This window comes from Barbatula barbatula, assembly GCF_947034865.1.
Source record: "Barbatula barbatula genome assembly, chromosome: 11".
Taxonomy (NCBI): Eukaryota; Metazoa; Chordata; class Actinopteri; order Cypriniformes; family Nemacheilidae; genus Barbatula; species Barbatula barbatula.
In genome coordinates this window covers 14,348,624-14,367,789 of record NC_136774.1, presented here as the reverse complement: position 1 = coordinate 14,367,789, position 19,166 = coordinate 14,348,624, and the positions used below count along the sequence as shown (strand labels likewise).

Genomic DNA, 19,166 nt, shown 5'->3' with positions numbered 1-19,166 from the left:
TTAGCAGAGCACTTCTATTAACATCTATTTATTACATATGTGGGGTTTCTGTTATGAATGTGATACTTTGTCAGTTTAGAATTATTGTAGTTATTGTGGTTATGTTGTTAACGCTGCCCGGCACTGCAATATTAGCTCAACCAATTGCATGAGTTCGGTGAGGGATCTTCTTTTTAAATTTTTGCAATTCCGTTTTGTTTCCTCGAGGCCCAGAAATGACACACTTCACCTTTAGGTACTATTATTATGGAGACCAATCACACTGCCTGTTAAACCGAATTACATTACGAGGCAATGAAACGCAAAATTGTGATTGTTGCTTGAATCCAGATAATTACCAGATCTCCGCCAAGTAAATAACATCTAATACATTTTCAGACAACATGGCATCACTGATAGTCGGTTGACAGGAGACAGCGTTTAACACCAGGTATGTGTCTGTAATGTGTATGAGAGAGTTCATCTTGAATGTCAACATGGAGTTCTTTTTTCTGTCTAATGTTTCAAAATGGTGTTAACGGCCTGGGGCATTCGAGTTTGCACTCACTGCTGCAGTCTGATTTCCGTGTTAAGTTCAAATGTTGTGTTTTCATACTTCTGCTTTCATGCTTCATGTGTGCAGGGATCGATTTGTTATGCCACGCTTTGACAAACACATCAATTGACTCATTGTCTCAAAAGACAAAACAATGTGTTGGGTGTCATTGTCAGTTCTCACGGGGAGAAAGGAAGAATGAATTGAGATTTGCTGCTGGCTTTTTGCTCAAACATTGAGTTACACATGCTCTAATACTTTAATGAGTATTAGTTGAATAAGCATGTCTTTTCTTATGGCAAGTCTCAGAAAGAAAAGCATGAATAAGTTATGATCCTACAGTTTATGAAATCGTTTGTTAAATTGCTGTAGAGAAACAATTGGATGTGTCTTTTAGAAGGGATATTAAATTGATAGTTTACTCAAAAATGAATATGATGTCATTGTTTACTCACCCTCTTGTCAAACCTGTATGACTTGCACTGATTTTGTGTCCATACAATAGAAGGAAATGGGTACTGTCGCTGTTCGGTTACCAACATTATTTGTTTTGCCGTAGAAAGTCATACAGGTTTGAAATGAATAAATGATAACAGACTTTTCATTTTTGGGTTAACTATCCTTTTAAGGTTCAGAGTTTAGCTGGTTAGTTTACTCCTCTACCCCTGCTGGTAGATTTCATAACCAACCGCCTATTGTAACTGGAAAAAAAGCTATTTTCTGAGGGCATGATTTGTTTTTGTAGGATCTTAAAACTGTGGAATTTAACATTCTCTCTAATTTGCCTGTTCTTGATGTATGTAGCCATATCAGCTTTGTCTTGCTTTCACGTGGCATTTATGGCTCAGCTGATAATACAGCGGGTTCTGCACCGGCCAAGAAACTGCCATTGAGATAAAGGGGGATGCTAAAGAAGGACTTTCTCCAGGTATTATGGTCCAGTCGATCGTATAGATTGAGGAACAAGAGAACATATCCCCATTTCTCTGAACGATGTTTCGGGAGGTGCGCATGTGTGATAATAATGGACAAGTTCGAGATGGAAAGCTTGTAACCTGCCATGAAGCAGCAAAGTAAAATTGCACTTTCCTCTCTCAACTCCAAAGACGTTCGGCACAAAAGGCTCCGAAATAAACAATGCGGTAATGAAAAACGACAACAAAAAAAAAGACGGGCAGTGTTAACAGACCGGCTCGCCTTGACTGTGCAGTTTTCCCATCGGAGAGGTTACCCGGAATGGAATGCGTAATTCTTCAAAGGCCCTGGAGGTTTCTTTTGATGTTCTGTTATCTCTGTGCCTTTGAAAAGCATAAATAGTTAATTATTGTTGAAGTACTCCGATTACATTCGATCTGAAACTCAGAAACGTATGAAGAAGAGACCGAAGCCGGGACGAGATCTCTCTGTTGAACAGAATCAAAGTGTTGTAATTAACAAAAAGATTCCCTGTGTGTTTTGTGTAGAGCTGTCAATAAGAGATTTCCATTGCTCTAGATTCCCTCTGCTTCCTTTGAAGATTATCTTTCATATAAGGTATAGATGGGGACTTAAAATACAAATTAACTAGAGATTTCATTTTAAAGAAAATGTTCCTTGGGTGTCAAGTCTTTGATTTCGTGAACTGGGATGTTCTTTCCTTCATATCCTGATATACTGTAGATCCTCTATTGGAATGCAGTATCATTCCCTTAGAACGTAAACCATTTAGAATAAGTAATGTTTTGTAACCTCTAAACTGTGTAATTGCGTGAGCGTGTATATATAGATTAGTATCCTCTTTAACCGAATGAATGGCCTTGATGAAGCGGGTATGACTATCTTCTCAAGTGTCTCTCGAGTGTCTTTTCTCCATGCTGAAACCTTGCCTTTCTGTCAGTGTCGAGATGTTCTTTTAATCAGGTTTAATTTGATCTCATTCTGTTCATGAATGATTGATCTCATCATTTGGCCAGATATCTGCATGTAATGTAATGAACGAATAAAAACTAGGTTACTTCTCCTTTAAATCCTAATCTTTCACATAATTGATTTTTTTTCTCAGAAATTGATAATGTCCTTGCATTAAATGCAATTATATTACATTGTATCACATTAAATGTCCAAAACATCTTAGCAAAGCATTTTTTTACTGCTGGACTTTTGGTATTATGACCCCAAACGGATTCTTTCATGCAGTCGTTTCATCCTACCTGTTTCCCGCTTACAATATCATTGTTTTATGACTTTTCAGAGAGCAGCGGCCGCTGTCACTCTGCCTGTCCCGTGATGATGAGCCTTTGGCTGGGCTGGAAGCGTTGCCGTTCAGACTGATGCAGCAGGACTGCACAGCTGTGAAGACTCTGCTGCTGCGTCTGCGCAGGACCCTGCAGGAGGTAACGTTCCAGTCTGACAGCTGATTCATGAAGCTTATTTTGGTCGTCGTCATGTGTACATTAGTAAGGCTGGATGAGCCCAACTAGATTTATAACTCATTCAGGTCACTACATTCCTCACCAGGAACATCACATTCAGAGGAGTCAGATTGTTGACACAGGTGAAAAGTGACTGGAAATATATTACACTGTATTGGTGTGTAATTGGATCTTAATGGGTTGCAAAAATTTGAGACTCAGCAGGTAAATACATCGTTGTACATTATTTTGTACGTCATATTTAAACTTTGAATAATAATAATATGATTATATAATTAGAAATGACTAATTATTGGTTATATTAAATATTATTAACAATAATAATATGATTATATAATAAGAAATTACTAATTATTGGTTATATTAAATATTATTAACAATTATTAACCATAATTATTGTTATTAAATATTAACACAATTTACAATGATTATTTAATAAAACTGTATACACAATTTTTCAAAACACTTACTCATTAATTTATTTTGGTCACATTTTAGAAAACTTATTATTATTATTATTATTATTATAATATAGAGTACATTTATCTTAACTGCCATAAATGCTAGTCACAATTGTAACTGTACGAATTCATTTGTGACTAGCAATCTTAAATAAATCACAACTGAATACTAGTGTTTTCATAGTAGCCAACCTTTGCCTAGAATTTGTCATCTATTATGGCCTTCTTATTGCTTGCTTTCTTTTTCATTATTTGGTCCAAGTCTTCTATTTCAAAAATATTTTATAATTTTTTCTATTTATTAAATTCAAGTTATTTATTTATTTTTAATTATAATTTTTTAATGAAATGTAATGGACGCTTAGACAGTCGTCCTTTTATCTACACAATTATTTTAAGCATTTAATCTACACTTTAAGATTAAACAATTTGTTTAATTTTTAATCATCAAGAATTCAATCATTTCTATAAAATACATTTGTGTGCATTTCAGGTTTATGTTGCATTGGATTTAATTGAATACTAAAGTGACCATAATCCCCTTTAAAAAAACCTCCTTGGATACATCCCACACTGATGAGAGTAGTAATTCTGACCCAGCTTTATTTTCTTTCTCCTGTGCAGTAGCTGTGTGAACATTCTACCCCTATAACAATCATTTTCTTCAGTGAAGGTCCAGAGAACAGCTCACAACAGAGGAACATGAATATTAAAGAGGAAGTACTTTGGCCTCTTTACTGACTCCTCTCATTAACATGCAAATTAGCATCCATCAGCATTCCTAAATCACAACGCTACAAGAATCACAATGACAATGGTTCATGTGTGATTTTATTTGGGTTATTTTAACTGGTCATTTAAAACCTCATTTATTTTTTATTTTTGCCAATGCCGCTTAAACCAAATACTCAACATATAGTCAATGTGATATGCCGTCCTTCACACTTGGTCCTCACACAGGAAAGCTCCAGGCTGGCTTTGTGAATCATTTCAACAGCGTTTGACCTCTCAGACACAGTTATTGTTTAAATGATACCTTGGTTCGAGTATCTCTTGTACCTTTTAATATCATGTCGTGGCTGCTGGCATTTAGTACCTGGCCAGACATCCTGCGTGAGATTAAACAGGCTTTCTGTTGCAGCGAATCCTGTCTGGTTCATCTGCATAACTATTGCCATGTGCATACACAACCATTTTAATAATTACCTCAATAACAGCAGTGCTTTTAGTTTCGTTGTTGCAAATGCTAAGCTCTTGGGCCACATCTGCAATTGTGAAACATTTATCTTTGTTTTGCCGTTTAACCTTCTTGAAAACTTCAATATATCTTCAAACTTTTTTCAATTTAGAACAATTATAGATATAATGTAGTTTTTTTACATATTTGTTTTTAAATGTGTATTTAAAACCGTTTATCAACAGGATTTATACAAGATTATGATAATTCTGTCAGTTGGATTTTGCACTTTGAATTGTGGTCTGCGTGAAAATGCTGTTGTTGCCTAGTTTAACTAAATGAGTGCAAATGCTATTCTGAAGGCTTTGGCAAACATGTTCTTATAGCCATTGGCGGTGTCTTTGGTCAGAAAGGGTCACATAGTTGAAAACACCTTTTTATATTGTAATATTATAACCGTGTCATGGAGTGACCCCGGAAACAAGTCAGCTGAGAGCGGAGACAGCAGAATGATATTTATTATTCGTTTTATTAGTCATTTTCTTTTGAGTGCTCATTATATATTAAGATGTGTATGATCTTTGTCTTTCAGAGCACCGAGATCAGTCCTGCGAGCAGCCTTCACTCTTTACCCATAAGCCCTTGCAGTGAGAAATCGCTCCCCTTAAAGGTGAGATTTATGCTCTGTTTTAAGGATTTGTTGGAATGTGTGTTTCTGATCTATTTTATAACCGGTTATGTTACAGGGACACAAAGTATGACAATGTTTTTGGACCATGGATTTAATTTTTAGTCAAAAAGCAACAATGTAGATCGGATGCTGCCAAGTCAATCTAATAATCCTTTGCGATTTGGCTGGCACCAAATGACATAGCCGTAACAAACTCTTTTATTTGAATAGGTTAAGAGGGATAGTTCACTAAAAATGTTCAGTCATCATTTACTCAATCTCATGTTTTTCCAAATACATATTACTTTTTCATTCTTCCGAACATCACTTTTTTTTGTTCCACAGAAGACAAAGAAAGTAGCAAAAACAAAAAGAAGCAGCATTAGTATTGTTCTGAATCGCTCATTTTGTTGTACAGAAGAAAATATAATGCGTGTTTGAATTGACTTGAGGGTGAGACGTCATAATTGTTTTGATAATTCATTGAATGAACATTTATTAAGGTATTATTTTTTAGGTGACACTTAATAAAAAACACATTTGCTTTTACTTCCTTTAAGTTTTCAAAGCCCACAGATCAAATGTAACCACGGTGCTGAATGACCATTTTGAAACGGATCTCTCTCTCTCTTTATCGACGTAGTTAATTTTCTGGCTCCATTGTGCCTCTTCTAAACACACCATGTTCTTTTCATCCCAGCCTGCGTCTGTGATAAATTTGAGTTACTCTTTTCTCTACCATCAATAAATTTCTCCACTAACTTGATGAGATTTTGTTATGCTGCCTAATCTTTCAGAGGTGGACCAATGGCCGTCATCGGAAAAGGTTTATGATTTTGTGTGCGGAGCTCTTTGCTGATGGAAGAGGATTTTGTATTTCATCAGGCCTTTTTTTTTTTGAACTGCTCCAAAATCTGGTTGAGTTGAAAAACGAGGTCTGCGTCTTTCTCTGTCCTCCTTACTGACCTACATGGAGCACTTACAGAGCGACAGTTGCGGTGGCAAATCACGTGACGTACCGGCTCATCCGCATCCTAGCGGCACGCAGCGGGAAAGAGAGAGGCTCAGAATAGGAGCCTATACATTCTGACATTGTGTTCAGCTGACAGCTTAGGGGTGGGACTTGTCCTGATTCATTCCAGGGGAAAAAGTAAAAAATTCCCGATTTTAAAAATAAAGCCCCAGAATCCACCTGAGACGAAACCGTGTCACTTCTCGTCCTACTTTTAACAGTAAACTTCTCGCACCAAACATTTGTTATCCCCACCTTCTCAATAATTAGAGCCTGTGGAAAGCGTTCTCCTGCAGCAACAGCATGGCGCAGGTCGAAGAGATGGAGAAGCCAGTCTTACTTCATTTGTATTAATAACACCCTGTTAAGTGTGAATTTGATCCCCCCCGTCCAAAGGGTGTGCTGTTTTAAATACGTAACATCCCAAGTCACCCTTTACAGGAATAGGTACTTATCAGTCATGATGACTCCTCTAATGCCCACCCTCAGAGTATGTCACTTTTTTATCGAGTTCATGTCCAACTGTGATGAAAGACAGTTGGATTTAATTCTGTCATCATTTACTTACCTTCATGTCATCTCAAACCTGTATGACTTTCTTTCTTCTGCATAAGACAAAAGAAGATATTTTGAAGAATGTTGGTAACCAAAGAACATTGAAGAGATCAGATTTTTTTTTACCAGTGACGGAAAAATCTGAAGGCCAGCTGTCATTTTGACGGAGTACAACAAGGGCAATTTGTTATGCTCCGTTCTATAATTTCCTTTCATCAGAACATTATCGTGATTGTGAATGGACCGAACGGGACTGTGAGCAGCGGGAGGTAGGCTACATCCCCTGCCCTGTACGCAGTCGCAAAAGGGTGTGTGTTTCCCATTCATTAGCTTACTTGCAAATGCCTGGTCTGTTTTGGAAAACGTGTGTAGTGATGCAGTCTTTACGGAGTCATTTCCCTCAGAAAAGTGACTAGCATCTTTTTGAATAAACATTAGCTTTCAGTGAGTGGAAAAATGTCTCTCTTGGCGTCTTCTCTGTTCAGTGTGCGGCAGAAGCAGGCCATTCATGACCAAGCCGCAGCTTGTGAGTGACTACAAAACACCTGTTACAGGCATCTGTCATTGTTACTGACTGGACATGTGAACATAAACATTTGTCTATAATTATTATTTTATGTCTGACAACCGAAACATTAGATATAAATGAATATAAACAACAACGGCTTTATTGGGCATTCAGTTCTATAAAATATAGTAAGTTCAGAGAGTGAACGAAAGTTCAGCGTGCTGACTTGACGAACATACAAGTTAGCATGTAACACCATCGTGCACCATAGTGACGGGTAGTAATAGATTATGACAGATTTTTTACGACCCTGTCCGTCAAAATGAAAGAGAATAAAAAGTTTTGCGCACCCTCTGATCTGATCCCATTGACTTCAATTTTATGAACACAAAAATATATTTTGAGAAATGACTTAGTGGTTTTGTGTTCACTAGAAAAAATAGTGTTAGATGATGACAAAATAGTTCTTTTAAATTGAACTGTCCCTTCAAGTATATTGCAGTTACTACAGTAGTTAAAATATTAAAAAGGACAGTATCTTTTTCTCAGTTGATACTCTCTGTATAAGACAAGAGAGTGATAAACAGAAAGACTCTACATCCTTTCTAGGACGAGGCTTTTGTGATACCAGAAGATTCTCTATAAGGTTCTTTGTCCTTTCTTTGCCTCTAGTATTTAATCTTGGACGGACAGATGGAGATGCCCCTCATATGCAGCTCTACAGCACGGGGTAAAGGCACAGCTCTCTGTCCTGTGTCTTGCGTATCAGTGCGAGCGCATGTGCACACAAGTGTGACCGAACCCCTCTCTAGAGGTCCTTCATGGCACTGCACAGATAAAGTGGCTCATGTTAAACCTCTATAATTAAGAAACCATTTAAATATTCCCCACAGGCAGAGATTTTGGGGGAGGTTACATTAAGCCTGTCTGCTGCACACGTTTCTGAGGACGTGACCTTTTGCGATTTAACGTGAGTGGGAGAACCAATACAAACAAGGCTGAGAAAAATGGGATGTTATGTAGTATATGTAGGTGCAAAGTTTAGTCGGACTATTTATGTTGCCATATCCCGGCAGAAATTAGCAGTGAAACTTCGAAGATTGACAACGGCTCCCTTGAGATGTTTATATAATATCAACAAAAGTAGCGTATCCAAACCAAAGGCATGGAGCTTTCAAAGTAAGTGACATTGAAGCTGGTAATCCTCTTCTGATCTCTAACTCCAGTGTCGTGTCCAACCTCTTTCCCAATGCTGCCTCATCTCCAAACACAGGTTTTATGAAAAAGGTCTCTTTTTTTAGGGGGCGTCAGTGCTTTTAGGTTGTTCGTCAGGGCCGTTTTACGCTCTCGGGCCTCTCGGTCCTCCTTTACTGCCCTTGAAGCTGCAGCGTGTGCATCCCTTCCCCCAGCCTCACATAATGGATGCCGACAGCACAAGGTCGTGGGAAAGTGCCTGCTAGTTCAGGTGAAGTTTATGGAGGAGATTGAAACCACAGCACAAAAAGCACACCTCCACCTCTCAGCCGCTGCGCTTCTACACCCACACAAAAGGATGCAGATTTAAACCAGAGGCGATGGCTTGAATAACTCCGATTGACTTTTTAGAAAATATAATGTTTGTGTGTGCTTTGTGTTAAGGATCCTGGGAGAGAAGAGAACCTGTTCCTGCAACAACAGTTGAAGGAAAAAGACGAACTCATTCTCCGACTGCAGGCAGAGCTGGTGAGGATTCAGAATTCTTAGATTTCATAACCAGAGAAGCTCTTTCTTTTTTGAGGTCATAAACCTAATAAGCCTTCTGAAATTCTTTAAGCAAAACAAAGGTTAAACACCTCCATTCTCATTTAAAAATGATCTTCATGAACCGTTAATAGCGTCAAAGGTAATAGATATTAACTAGATTCGCAACTTCCATTAGCCTACTCTGAATCTTCAGGGAATGCAATGCTCAACATGGCCACTCTAGTGAGGGAAGTCCCGCCTTCCAGTAAAAACGACCAATCCTTAATCGATAAAGACTGATGATTCTCTGATGGGTGGAGCTCTTCCCCAAGTCAGAGCTGTTGAGTGAGAGTTGCGACAATGGAAGTAAACGTTTTTGAGCGTCATGTGATTCATGGAGCCTTCAGATAGCTCCAGGAAGTTGTGTATTTCTTTTAATTGTTTATTTCTTAAAAGTTTATTCATTAAACGACTTTAAAATGTTTACCTCAATTGCACTATTTAGCCGCAGCTCCATGCATTACTAGTAACTTCCGGAAACTTTTGAGAGGTTTCATGAATCGCCATTGCTTGCTCTCGCGAGGCGCTTGCCAAACTGCGCATATGTAGTAGCTGAAGTGTTTCCCACCCAATTTTAGCTTAGGAAACATGAATTATAGTATAGTTGATGTCAAGTCTAATTGTTTATCGGAAATATGCTATTTAGTTGTGAAATTTGCTCATATGGAACCTTTTGTTCTGTGCAACTTTGTTTTGTTCCACTCTCATTAAAATACCAAGATATTTTTCCATTTCATGTAAAAAACAGCTTACAGATTTGGAACGAATTGAGTATGAGTAAATAAAGATGCCATTTTTGTCCTTAGTTAAACCGTGCCTGTACCATCCTGTTGGTTTCACGCACCTTCCCTCTCCCAAGTCTCGCATTATGTGGGAAGTTATGGAGGTGCCGCTCAGCAGTTCCCTCTAAACTGAGATTATATTTGATGGACTCACTCGCTGTGCCGTAAACAGCTCATCGCATGCTTTACATGCACTGCGAGACGCATAACGTTCCCAGTTCTAGCAGCAAGGCGAGACAAGTGAAGGAGAAATATGACAGGTCAATCTCAGATTTATAGACCAGCGGTGTTGAAGAAAGGGATTGGATGGTGTGATGAGTGCAGAGGAGGGGGTAGGACAAATAAAAACGGTAGAGGGCACTAAAGAGGTTGTAAAAGCAAAAGGACAAACAAAGCACAGAGCTCATAATGCTTCAGATAGTGCCTGACTTTTATTTATGATGTGTATGTTTCATTTAGCACTGCTATCTTCTGATTGGACAAGAGAAGTTTAGCAAGGGGCCTTTAAAATCTGAGCTCAAAATGCATTATGTAATTGACTGCTGTATCCAATTGTATTGGGTGGCGGATCGCTATCTGTGCTCCCATTGGTCCGTAAAGCTTTCAATGCTATTGCACATAACGGAGGAAAACGTCAACTCACTGAAAATGAATCACCTCAGGTCACATCTATGTCTCATGTCTTTATTATTTCAACCATGACGATAAATCGCTAGTTTAAATGATCCAAACCTACAGTCTCTGTTATAGATTTTCAGTGAAAAGATTTTCCTGTCTCTCAGAATGTAGAAGTCTGCACTGCTGATATTGTTATCTATCCTCTCTTCTAAATTCAGAAAATGTTTTCGGCACTCTCTGAAGGTCACACTTCTTTTTCTGTGAGCTTGTTGGTAAATACCAAAGTGCTCGCCGCTGTTGCTCTGTTATAAAAGAACCCAGCTTTTCATACTCCGTGTGTGATGTGAGTTTTTGCCAGAGGGCTCCAGTGGTTGTTTCCCCTGTAAAGGTGGCATACTCTGTTTAATGAGCTCATTATTGGACATATGTTTAAACAAATGTGTAACGGGAAATCCGGCCAACGACGCTAGAGTGGATGGAGCGTTGGCCATTGACATTCCTGCATTAAAGATTCGGCCGCCCAGGAGACCTCATGCTCTATTTTTAGCGGGAGAAAAATCTGCGGCCACAATAGCTTAATAAATCACGGCCAAAAGTCATAAAATAATACTCACCGGTGAAGCTGGCAGCCTGCTGGCCAGGCTCGTCTTGGTCAATTTTTACTGTCTTTATTGAATGTCATTAATGAAGTATGGCTGCCCTAAATTTTTCTGCACCATATTTCTTATTTTTATTAGTCTTTCTGCCGCGTTCGAGAGTGGGATTAAGGCTATTTGATATTCAGAGTCGAAGCTCAACATTTTCTGATGATATAGCTGATATGAATGTTTCCCGAAATGTTTTGATGTAGTTATTCGGCTTTGATATAAAGGTGCCGTTTAACAGCTCTACCCTGCTGAAATAAAAGTGCCCTCAACTGGTTTAAACTGGTCTTTCTCAGCGCAAACAAGCAAGGAGCTCTGACTATCAAACGGTGTTTTTTTGTTTTCATAACATGTAATTCAGGGTCTTACAAGTAATTGTCTTTTTATTTCCATAGGAAAGTGTCCACGCTGCTCAGAAATCTCTTTGCCAAAAAGCTGACAAAACCACTCAGACAGATCTTTTAGTCTCAGAGGTGAGTTCCCATTAAAACACGCTACGCAAGCTCCTGACGACGCTGCTAATGTTCTGAGGTCATTGAGCTGGATCTGTTTTTTTCTAATTGAATACCGATCGTACATCTGTCTTTTTTATTTCACTGCCTTTTAATAAAGGGCACCGAAAGTTAATTCTGGGTTTTTGGACGAACCATAACAGTGGAGATTGTGGCGTCAAATGTTACACACACACTTTTCCATATCAGGTTGTCTGCAGTTCTTTTCGGGATCATTTAATCTCAGCCCACACTTTCTCACCCCCTGCCCAATAATTCCAACACTCCTTATTATTTGTTTTAGTTCTTAATTTTGGATAAAAGTAGATGTTTTCTAGTTCCCATAGGCACCTCTTAAAACTTGTCGATGTCGATGCTGCCTTATTGCAGTGAGTCAGCAAGCTGTGCTCATTTAAGTGCATCAAACTTTAAGACTCATTAAACAGAGATTAATGCAAAAGCATCACATTTTACAAAACCCAGCATTTAAACTGTCCTCTCTGTTAATGTTTTTTCCTTTCGAGACACTTGCTTATAAAAACACAAAATAACATTTGATGGTTTGGTCAAAAGCTCTTGAGAGATGCATCAGTTTTCTTATATATATTCAAGCGTGTGTGCGTTTATGTCTCTCTCAGCGTTTGTGGTGTTTGTGATGAGCTTATCATCGCTTTAATAAATTGAATTTGTTGACTCGCTGATGGTTGAGTTGGTAGATTCTCTTTTGAGGTTTCTGTCATAAATTATGACCCTGGAGTTGAGGGGACCTGACAGCGGCAACATCAGTATTCTTTCAGTCCCTTTACAGCCAAATGGCTTTCAGTTGAACCACTGCAGCGACACGGTCCATTTTCCCCCCTGGCATTTAACATCTCTTCAGACTTGCGCTTTGTATTCCAGCTAATATGCGTATGTGATGTGAATCCGGATGGCTTCTTCGTATTGCTCGGCCACTCCATCAGACCCCGGCATTGCATGCTGTTGATGAAAAGTGCTCTAAAAAGCTGAAATATTAGAAGGAGTGCTCATTATGTAGCCGACGCATTAGATAAGCGGCGTTTTTGCAACAAGCCAGCTTTTTTCTGCCGCGGTCCCAAAAAGACCCCATGTGGAAATGGTCGTGTGGGAGGATGTGGGTGGATCTTCGTCCTGTCTGCCTCAGATGTACCGTCGTTGGATGAGCACACGTGAGCAAGCACGAGACCCTTCTCCGCAAGAGATGAGTTCTGCATTTTCACCCTGCGCCACGTAGGCTACGCCCGCTATATGGGTTACCGCATTGAGGACGCGCAAATATCCAAAAGTGTGTCTACAAGTGGGCCAGCTATTTCTAAGGCTTCTTCAACAGGAGGAGGTCATCTGTTTCCTTTTTTTAACTCATGTTCTTTCTCTTTCGTCGTTTTTTCTGGAGCACCCTGCTTCTCTCACCAGCTGAGCTAATTAGCTGAAAGCGAGAGGAAGAGAGGCTTCTGGTGCCCGCTGTTGAGTCACAGTGCACCAGGGGGCCCAAATGGCCTCTTTCAGAAGCGCCGGACAGTGATACGGATCCGCTGTCTCTCTCGCAAAAAGTACTCAAAGTCCCCTTTGTCTCTGCAGTCCTGATGCGCAGCGGGAAGGAGTGGGTTCGTGCGGAGGGGCTCCTGTCTGGACAAAGAGGCACGGCGTGATGGACAGGTGCCAACCTGCTCATCTGTCCAAGAGCAGAAGAAATTATGCGTAGTATGGCAGAATGATGGATAATGCTGCTGTGCTGTTATGGAGGCAGTCGTGGTGGCGACAGTCGTGGCCTAATGTTTAGAGACTCGTACTTGTAACCCAAACGTTGCCGGTTTGAGCCTCAGTACCAGCAGGGATTGTAGTTGGGGGGATGATCAGCACTCATCTCTACCTTCAATAGTGAATACCGGTCCCCCAACTGCACCCCAGGCGCCACCAAACAGTTAGATTCAATGGAAAGTTATTATGCTTCTTCCGCCGCAAGTATCTGCAGCCGCCTGACAACAGCAATGCATTCTGGTTAGAAAATGTGTCTGACTTTCATCACCATTGCAGCCACCTTACGATCACGTGTGCCATTAAAGTAACGTGAGAGCAAACAAGACCAGCCACCTAGGTCAGGCACTGCAGTTGCTCAAAACCAGCTGCGAAAGCCTTGATGATGACCCACTTTATTCTGATTGGCCAGAATGTTCACGTGTATATATATGACATGTGTTTATTCTGACACACTCGGTTACAATTATACTCACACAAATGATATCACGTGTTATGTTGATTGTACTGATCTTAATGCAAAAACATAGGTATTCCTATCATATAATTTTCTTTATCACTGATGAAGTGAATGTCTCGTGGTCTGCTGTAGATTCAGCTCCCTATGGGAAGCACGAAGTGTCCGACCTGACGGCTGTTTTTTTCTACGCCTGCAACCGGCAGATCTCGCCAGTCTGGTGGCAGGCTAGTATGGGTCAAATTCGAACAAGCATATTGAATTGTCGCTTTCGGAAACCTCGGATGTCCAAATTCGCGGAAATGAAAGACATTGTGCTTTTAAAATGATAAAAAAGTGAAATTTTTAATAATTTTATTGGTTAGATATTTGCAAAAAGGTGATCTCTGTTCCAGTTTCACACTATTTTTCAATAACTTGGATTTCAGCATTTCGAGACTAGAATTTTCCCCGACGGATGTGATGGTCGCTGAAAGGTCTTTCGTCTCCCGTGAGATGTCTCTCTCTGCTGTTATGTCTGTTTACACTGCTTTATTATGCCGGCCTAAGCCAGTTAATATTAAGCTCTGCCCTCCATACCGCCGTTCAGCTATTTAAATGAAAAAGCACTTAAGAGCTCATTTGCTCTGGCATCCCTCCCTTCCGCAGCAGAGATATGAAGTTTTATGGATTAGTTTCTGTTTTTTTGCATTATTTCCCTTAGTCATAAATCTTTTTTATACAAGTGACAGTTCTTATTAAAATGCTAGAATATTTAGCCAAATGAACCCCCTTCCAGCCAGAATAAGTTAAATTTTGCCTGCCCAAAACTGTTGGATTCATACCAGTGAGGGAGATTGATCAGTGGTCGGATTTATATAGCTGGAGGACACCTGTTAATGGAGTTTACTGGACATCTCCCATCGTTCTGCTTTCCAGCCTTGATTAGAGGCATTTCAAGCCAGTTTTGCAAAGAAAATAAAACTACAAGCAATCTCTTTATTGTTTCCAATGTATTTCATTTTGCTTATTTATTTATTTTGATACATTTGCACATTAGGGGTCCACCCTGTTTCACAGAGTCATGCAGGGGCCCATCTGATCGCTTGTGCGGGGGACCTGTTATGCTAAACTCTCAACTTCATTGCTCAAAACGGCATGCTTATCTCTCTGCATGGGTCAGAGTGTGAGCGCAGAGCCTCATAGAATGTCACACCTGCTGGGTGGTAATAGCTTCCTGTTCTGGTAACATTGATAAACAAGTTAGATATTTTGTTTGCTGTTTTTTACTATATTTTCATTTAGTTTTTAAATCCTTTGTAACATTGGAAATGTTGTGGAACCCTCTTTACCTATTTGGTCAAATGCACTAAGGTATCTAAACATTTCATGCTTCTTGTTCACCTTTGGATGCAGTGCTCTTCATGTTTCACCTTGTCCTCTCGCTTTTGTATAGGCCATTCAAATCCGTGCTTGCTATTATCTTGCATATCTCAAGCTCTGTGTGATCACCTCTGGTTGGAAAGTGCCCGAGGCCATTGAGCTTCTGAATAGTGAAGTCACCCTTCTTGGTTTTACCTAGACCGCATCTAGTTTTACTGATTTTGGCAGCATTCTAAAACATCTTTTGTGGATTTAGTGACCTACAGAGGCAATAGATAAACAGATAAACTTGGGCCAGTGCATTAATGAGAGACAGTAAGCAGGTGAGGTGAATTAATGATATGTACACAACCTCAGAGAGAGCGAGGTCTGCCTCGCTGGCCAGGTTGACTGTTGCTCTTGTTTATGTGTTGTTTGGTTGTCTGCAAACTGTGCTTCAAAGACCTATGCTTTGCTTTCAGGGCCATTCTCGAGGCAATGCTTCTGCAGGTTCCTCTTGCAGGAGGCCATGTGAGTTCACTCGCTGTCTGTTCTGAGATGTTTCCACCAGTGCATGGCATGATGTTCTGTCACCCAGGGTTTTGTACTCCCTTACCTTCACTCTCTCTCCTTTTGCCCTGTTGATTCTTAACCCGCAAACTGTTCCTGACACAAACCTGTGCCAATGCCTGCCACTCTGACTTAAATTTTTTCGGTTTATTGGAAATATTACACGGCTCTTTTGAAGTACGTCTTTCTGATTGGTAATTCACTGCATATTCAGAAATGAATGTAATCTACTGTAAGCAGTCACTATACGGTACAAGTAGAGTTTACTTGGAAAAAACAACCTTTACGTTGCTTGTATCTCTTATTGGAATTTGCTTTGTTTGAAATACGTTTTATTTTCCATTACATGTTATATTTGCCATTGTAGACATGCAATTCTGATTGCAGAAGACTAAATAAATGTGATCCTCTCTATAAAATCCAGGCTGCTGCTGCTGTCAGACTGAAATCTTATATAAAATGAATTTTGAAGAAAGCACTGCATGTTAAAACACTGTGTTGTAAAAGTCAACAAGCTCTTTTAAATACTTTAATAGTTCATATTGCAAAACCCACAGACAAACATGAAGGGTGACCAATAGTTTTGATTTATGAAAAAAGGTACAAGGTTTCAGTCTGACAGTGATGATTTGAGCATCAAAGTAGTCATAGAGTGCGTTTACATGCGCAACATTAACAAATATCTATCAAAAGCTAATAATTCACGCGTTTAAACGCATATTAGTAAACCGGCCACGCAGCAAACCGCATTTACATGGAAAATTGAGACTTGATTTGACAGATTTCTTGCGTGCAGTTATGTCATCATCGATGGTCCGTCTAGTATTGAAAAATGAAGCGGGAAATCGATCTGAAGCTGTATTTTAATATTTCCTCTTGTCTGCAGAACCCGCAAATGCAAGAATACATTTTCATTTAGCTGTTTCTACATCAACTGCATTATTCGATAGGGTACTTTTACGGGCCGATCAGACAGAACATGTTTTTTTATTGACACTACATCTGCTTATATTTGAAGAGTTTGGTTCCAAAAATGAGAACTCAAGAATCATGTTTTTATTATGTTAGTTAGCTGTATTTTCTTTTGTTAATATGGCTTAAAACAAAACAAACCAACTGCAGTTTGATTGATATTAACTGTAATGCGCAATCCAAAAATATATTTTTATGAAGTTATCTCATTTTGGAACTAAACTCTTCATTTATATGATATATATGGTTTATGTAGAAAACTGTAAACCCCCAAAAAATGATTGGCTATCACGGATCTGGTCATAAATCGTTTTTTTAAGTAAAAGGAAGGTAATAATTTAAACTTGAATCAATATTTAATATCCCTCTATTTCTTTATTGATTTATTTGGAACGCAGTCGTGTAATAAGTATTATAAATCACAAAATGCAGGATAGTTCAAGACCCACCTTTATGAGTTTATTTTGGGATAATGACTGTCTGAAGGTACTTTCTTCTCTACTTGTTGCTTGCCTGTTCTTATCTTTTTGTCTGTTTATCTCAGTTCCTTCCACATCAGATATGTAGCACAGGTTATCACTGTGCGCTGTTGAAGACTCTGAACTTGGAAGTACACCAGCCATCCTGTTTGATGGCCGCACTCACAAATGGCACTCGAAGATTGCTTCGAAATACCATCTGCAGCCCAGACACTTGTTTTGCATATTATCTCTTTTGTGTTTTTACTTGGAGCTCTCTAACTGTCCATCATGTATTACTCATATCCAGCCTCAGCCAACTCTTTTTATCTAACCTGCAGCCAATGTGTGGTATTGTGTGTCTGCCTATTTTGAATCCATAACTTATTAATCCCCAAAGCTTGAAAGAAAGTTTGAGGAAGCACATAGAGCCACTCGAACGTGGACTGCGTGCGTATTGATGTAATCCACGTATACGGTAAAAGAGTGGTAACTCATCATTTCATACGCCCGGGGCGACCGGAATGGGAAGATGAAAGCTCTGTGTTTACTCAGGTGGGGAAGCTTTCTGCAGAGAAGCAGAGAGAATCTGACGCTTTGATCCTATTTGTGTGTTTGTATTGATGTGTACAATTGCGTCTGCCGTAATGCTTTACAGAGTGAAAAAACATTGTGCTGAAAGAGAGTATCTGTACTGTGTTTCTTTGCAATATTGACCTATTTGTTAACTGCAAGAGGAGCACCTGGGATGATACTGACACTGTTCCAGAGAATGCAGGCTGTGTGAGATCTGCAGGCCGTGGAATGAGATTCGTTCTTTTGTTCTGGCGTTAGCGTTTAATTAGCAGAACACTCTCTCTTAGCAGTTGGGCCTTTTATGTTTTTGCCAAAACTCTTTATTTTATTTTATTTACGAATACAAGCAAACATACCAGGGGCCGACATACCGTTTCTTAGCCCAACCAGCATTGCGTGATATAAACTGTAGTGTGTCTAGACTGATGCATCGTAGTTTTATGTATAGTTCGTTCTCTCCATGATAAACACCCCGGGGAGTTCACGAGCCTGTGATGGTGAGAGAGCATTTGAAGTGTTGCTCGGTTCATAATTAAGTGCGGCTCTGTGCCGTTACACGCGGGATAAGATTGAGATAAGTGAGCTGGACAGATGCCAGGATGTAGTCGGGTGGTCAGAGCACCAACATCTCTCTGTCTACTGGTTCTCATTCAGTGTATTTAAGATATCATCTAGGGCTTGTAAGTGATGACAAATATTCAATCCATTGCTAGTTTTCCTTTGATCTTGTAATCACTTTTCATTTCACAATGTGTGTATGCCGAAGTAGCGTGAAACAATGACCCGTATATGTTTTAATCCACTGCACTTGTCATTGTTCTGGTTTACAGACTTAGGTTTGTAATATATACAAACATGACATGTAACTACATACTGTAAATATTTTGGGATAGTTCACCAAAAAATTTAACATTTATTGTCATTTACACACTCTTATGTCTATCCAAATCTGTCTTTCTTGTGCAGAAGAGAAAATGAGATATTTTGAAGAATATTTATAACCCAAAAACATTTTGCCCAATTTCCATATTTCAATTGAATTTGCAAGGCTAGTTTATGAACTTGCAAGACCTTTCTCAAAATATATTATTTTGTATTACACTGAAAAAAGTCATATTACAAAATTATCCTTGCCTCATTCAAAACGTGCATAAGAACTATCGCTTTATGGTCAATGGATTGAACAAAGCCGCACATTTCAAGGCACTTCAGTAGATATGTACTTAAGCTCCTCTGATTCATTGTTGTTGCATTTGTGTATAGCAGACATCAGTCTGTGATTGGTTACAATGCTAAATCACTACCCTTATGCGAGTACAACTTTCGCAGCAAGTAAATAAAACAATATTGACATTTTTACAGTTAAATTCAGA

The 19,166-nt window shown here is 39.3% G+C and overlaps 1 protein-coding gene across 3 annotated transcripts in view; it reads left to right on the top strand.

The window, feature by feature from the left end:
* Positions 1–19,166, top strand: part of ccser1 (coiled-coil serine-rich protein 1) — a 75,984-nt gene that overhangs the window by 21,943 nt on the left and 34,875 nt on the right. For all 3 annotated transcript variants that reach the window (XM_079467818.1, XM_079467816.1, XM_079467817.1), the window contains exons 6-9: positions 2,766–2,907; positions 5,177–5,254; positions 8,968–9,051; positions 11,551–11,628. In XM_079467818.1, the coding sequence (XP_079323944.1) occupies positions 2,766–2,907; positions 5,177–5,254; positions 8,968–9,051; positions 11,551–11,628 (382 nt within the window). The remainder of the gene's footprint in view (positions 1–2,765; positions 2,908–5,176; positions 5,255–8,967; positions 9,052–11,550; positions 11,629–19,166) is intronic.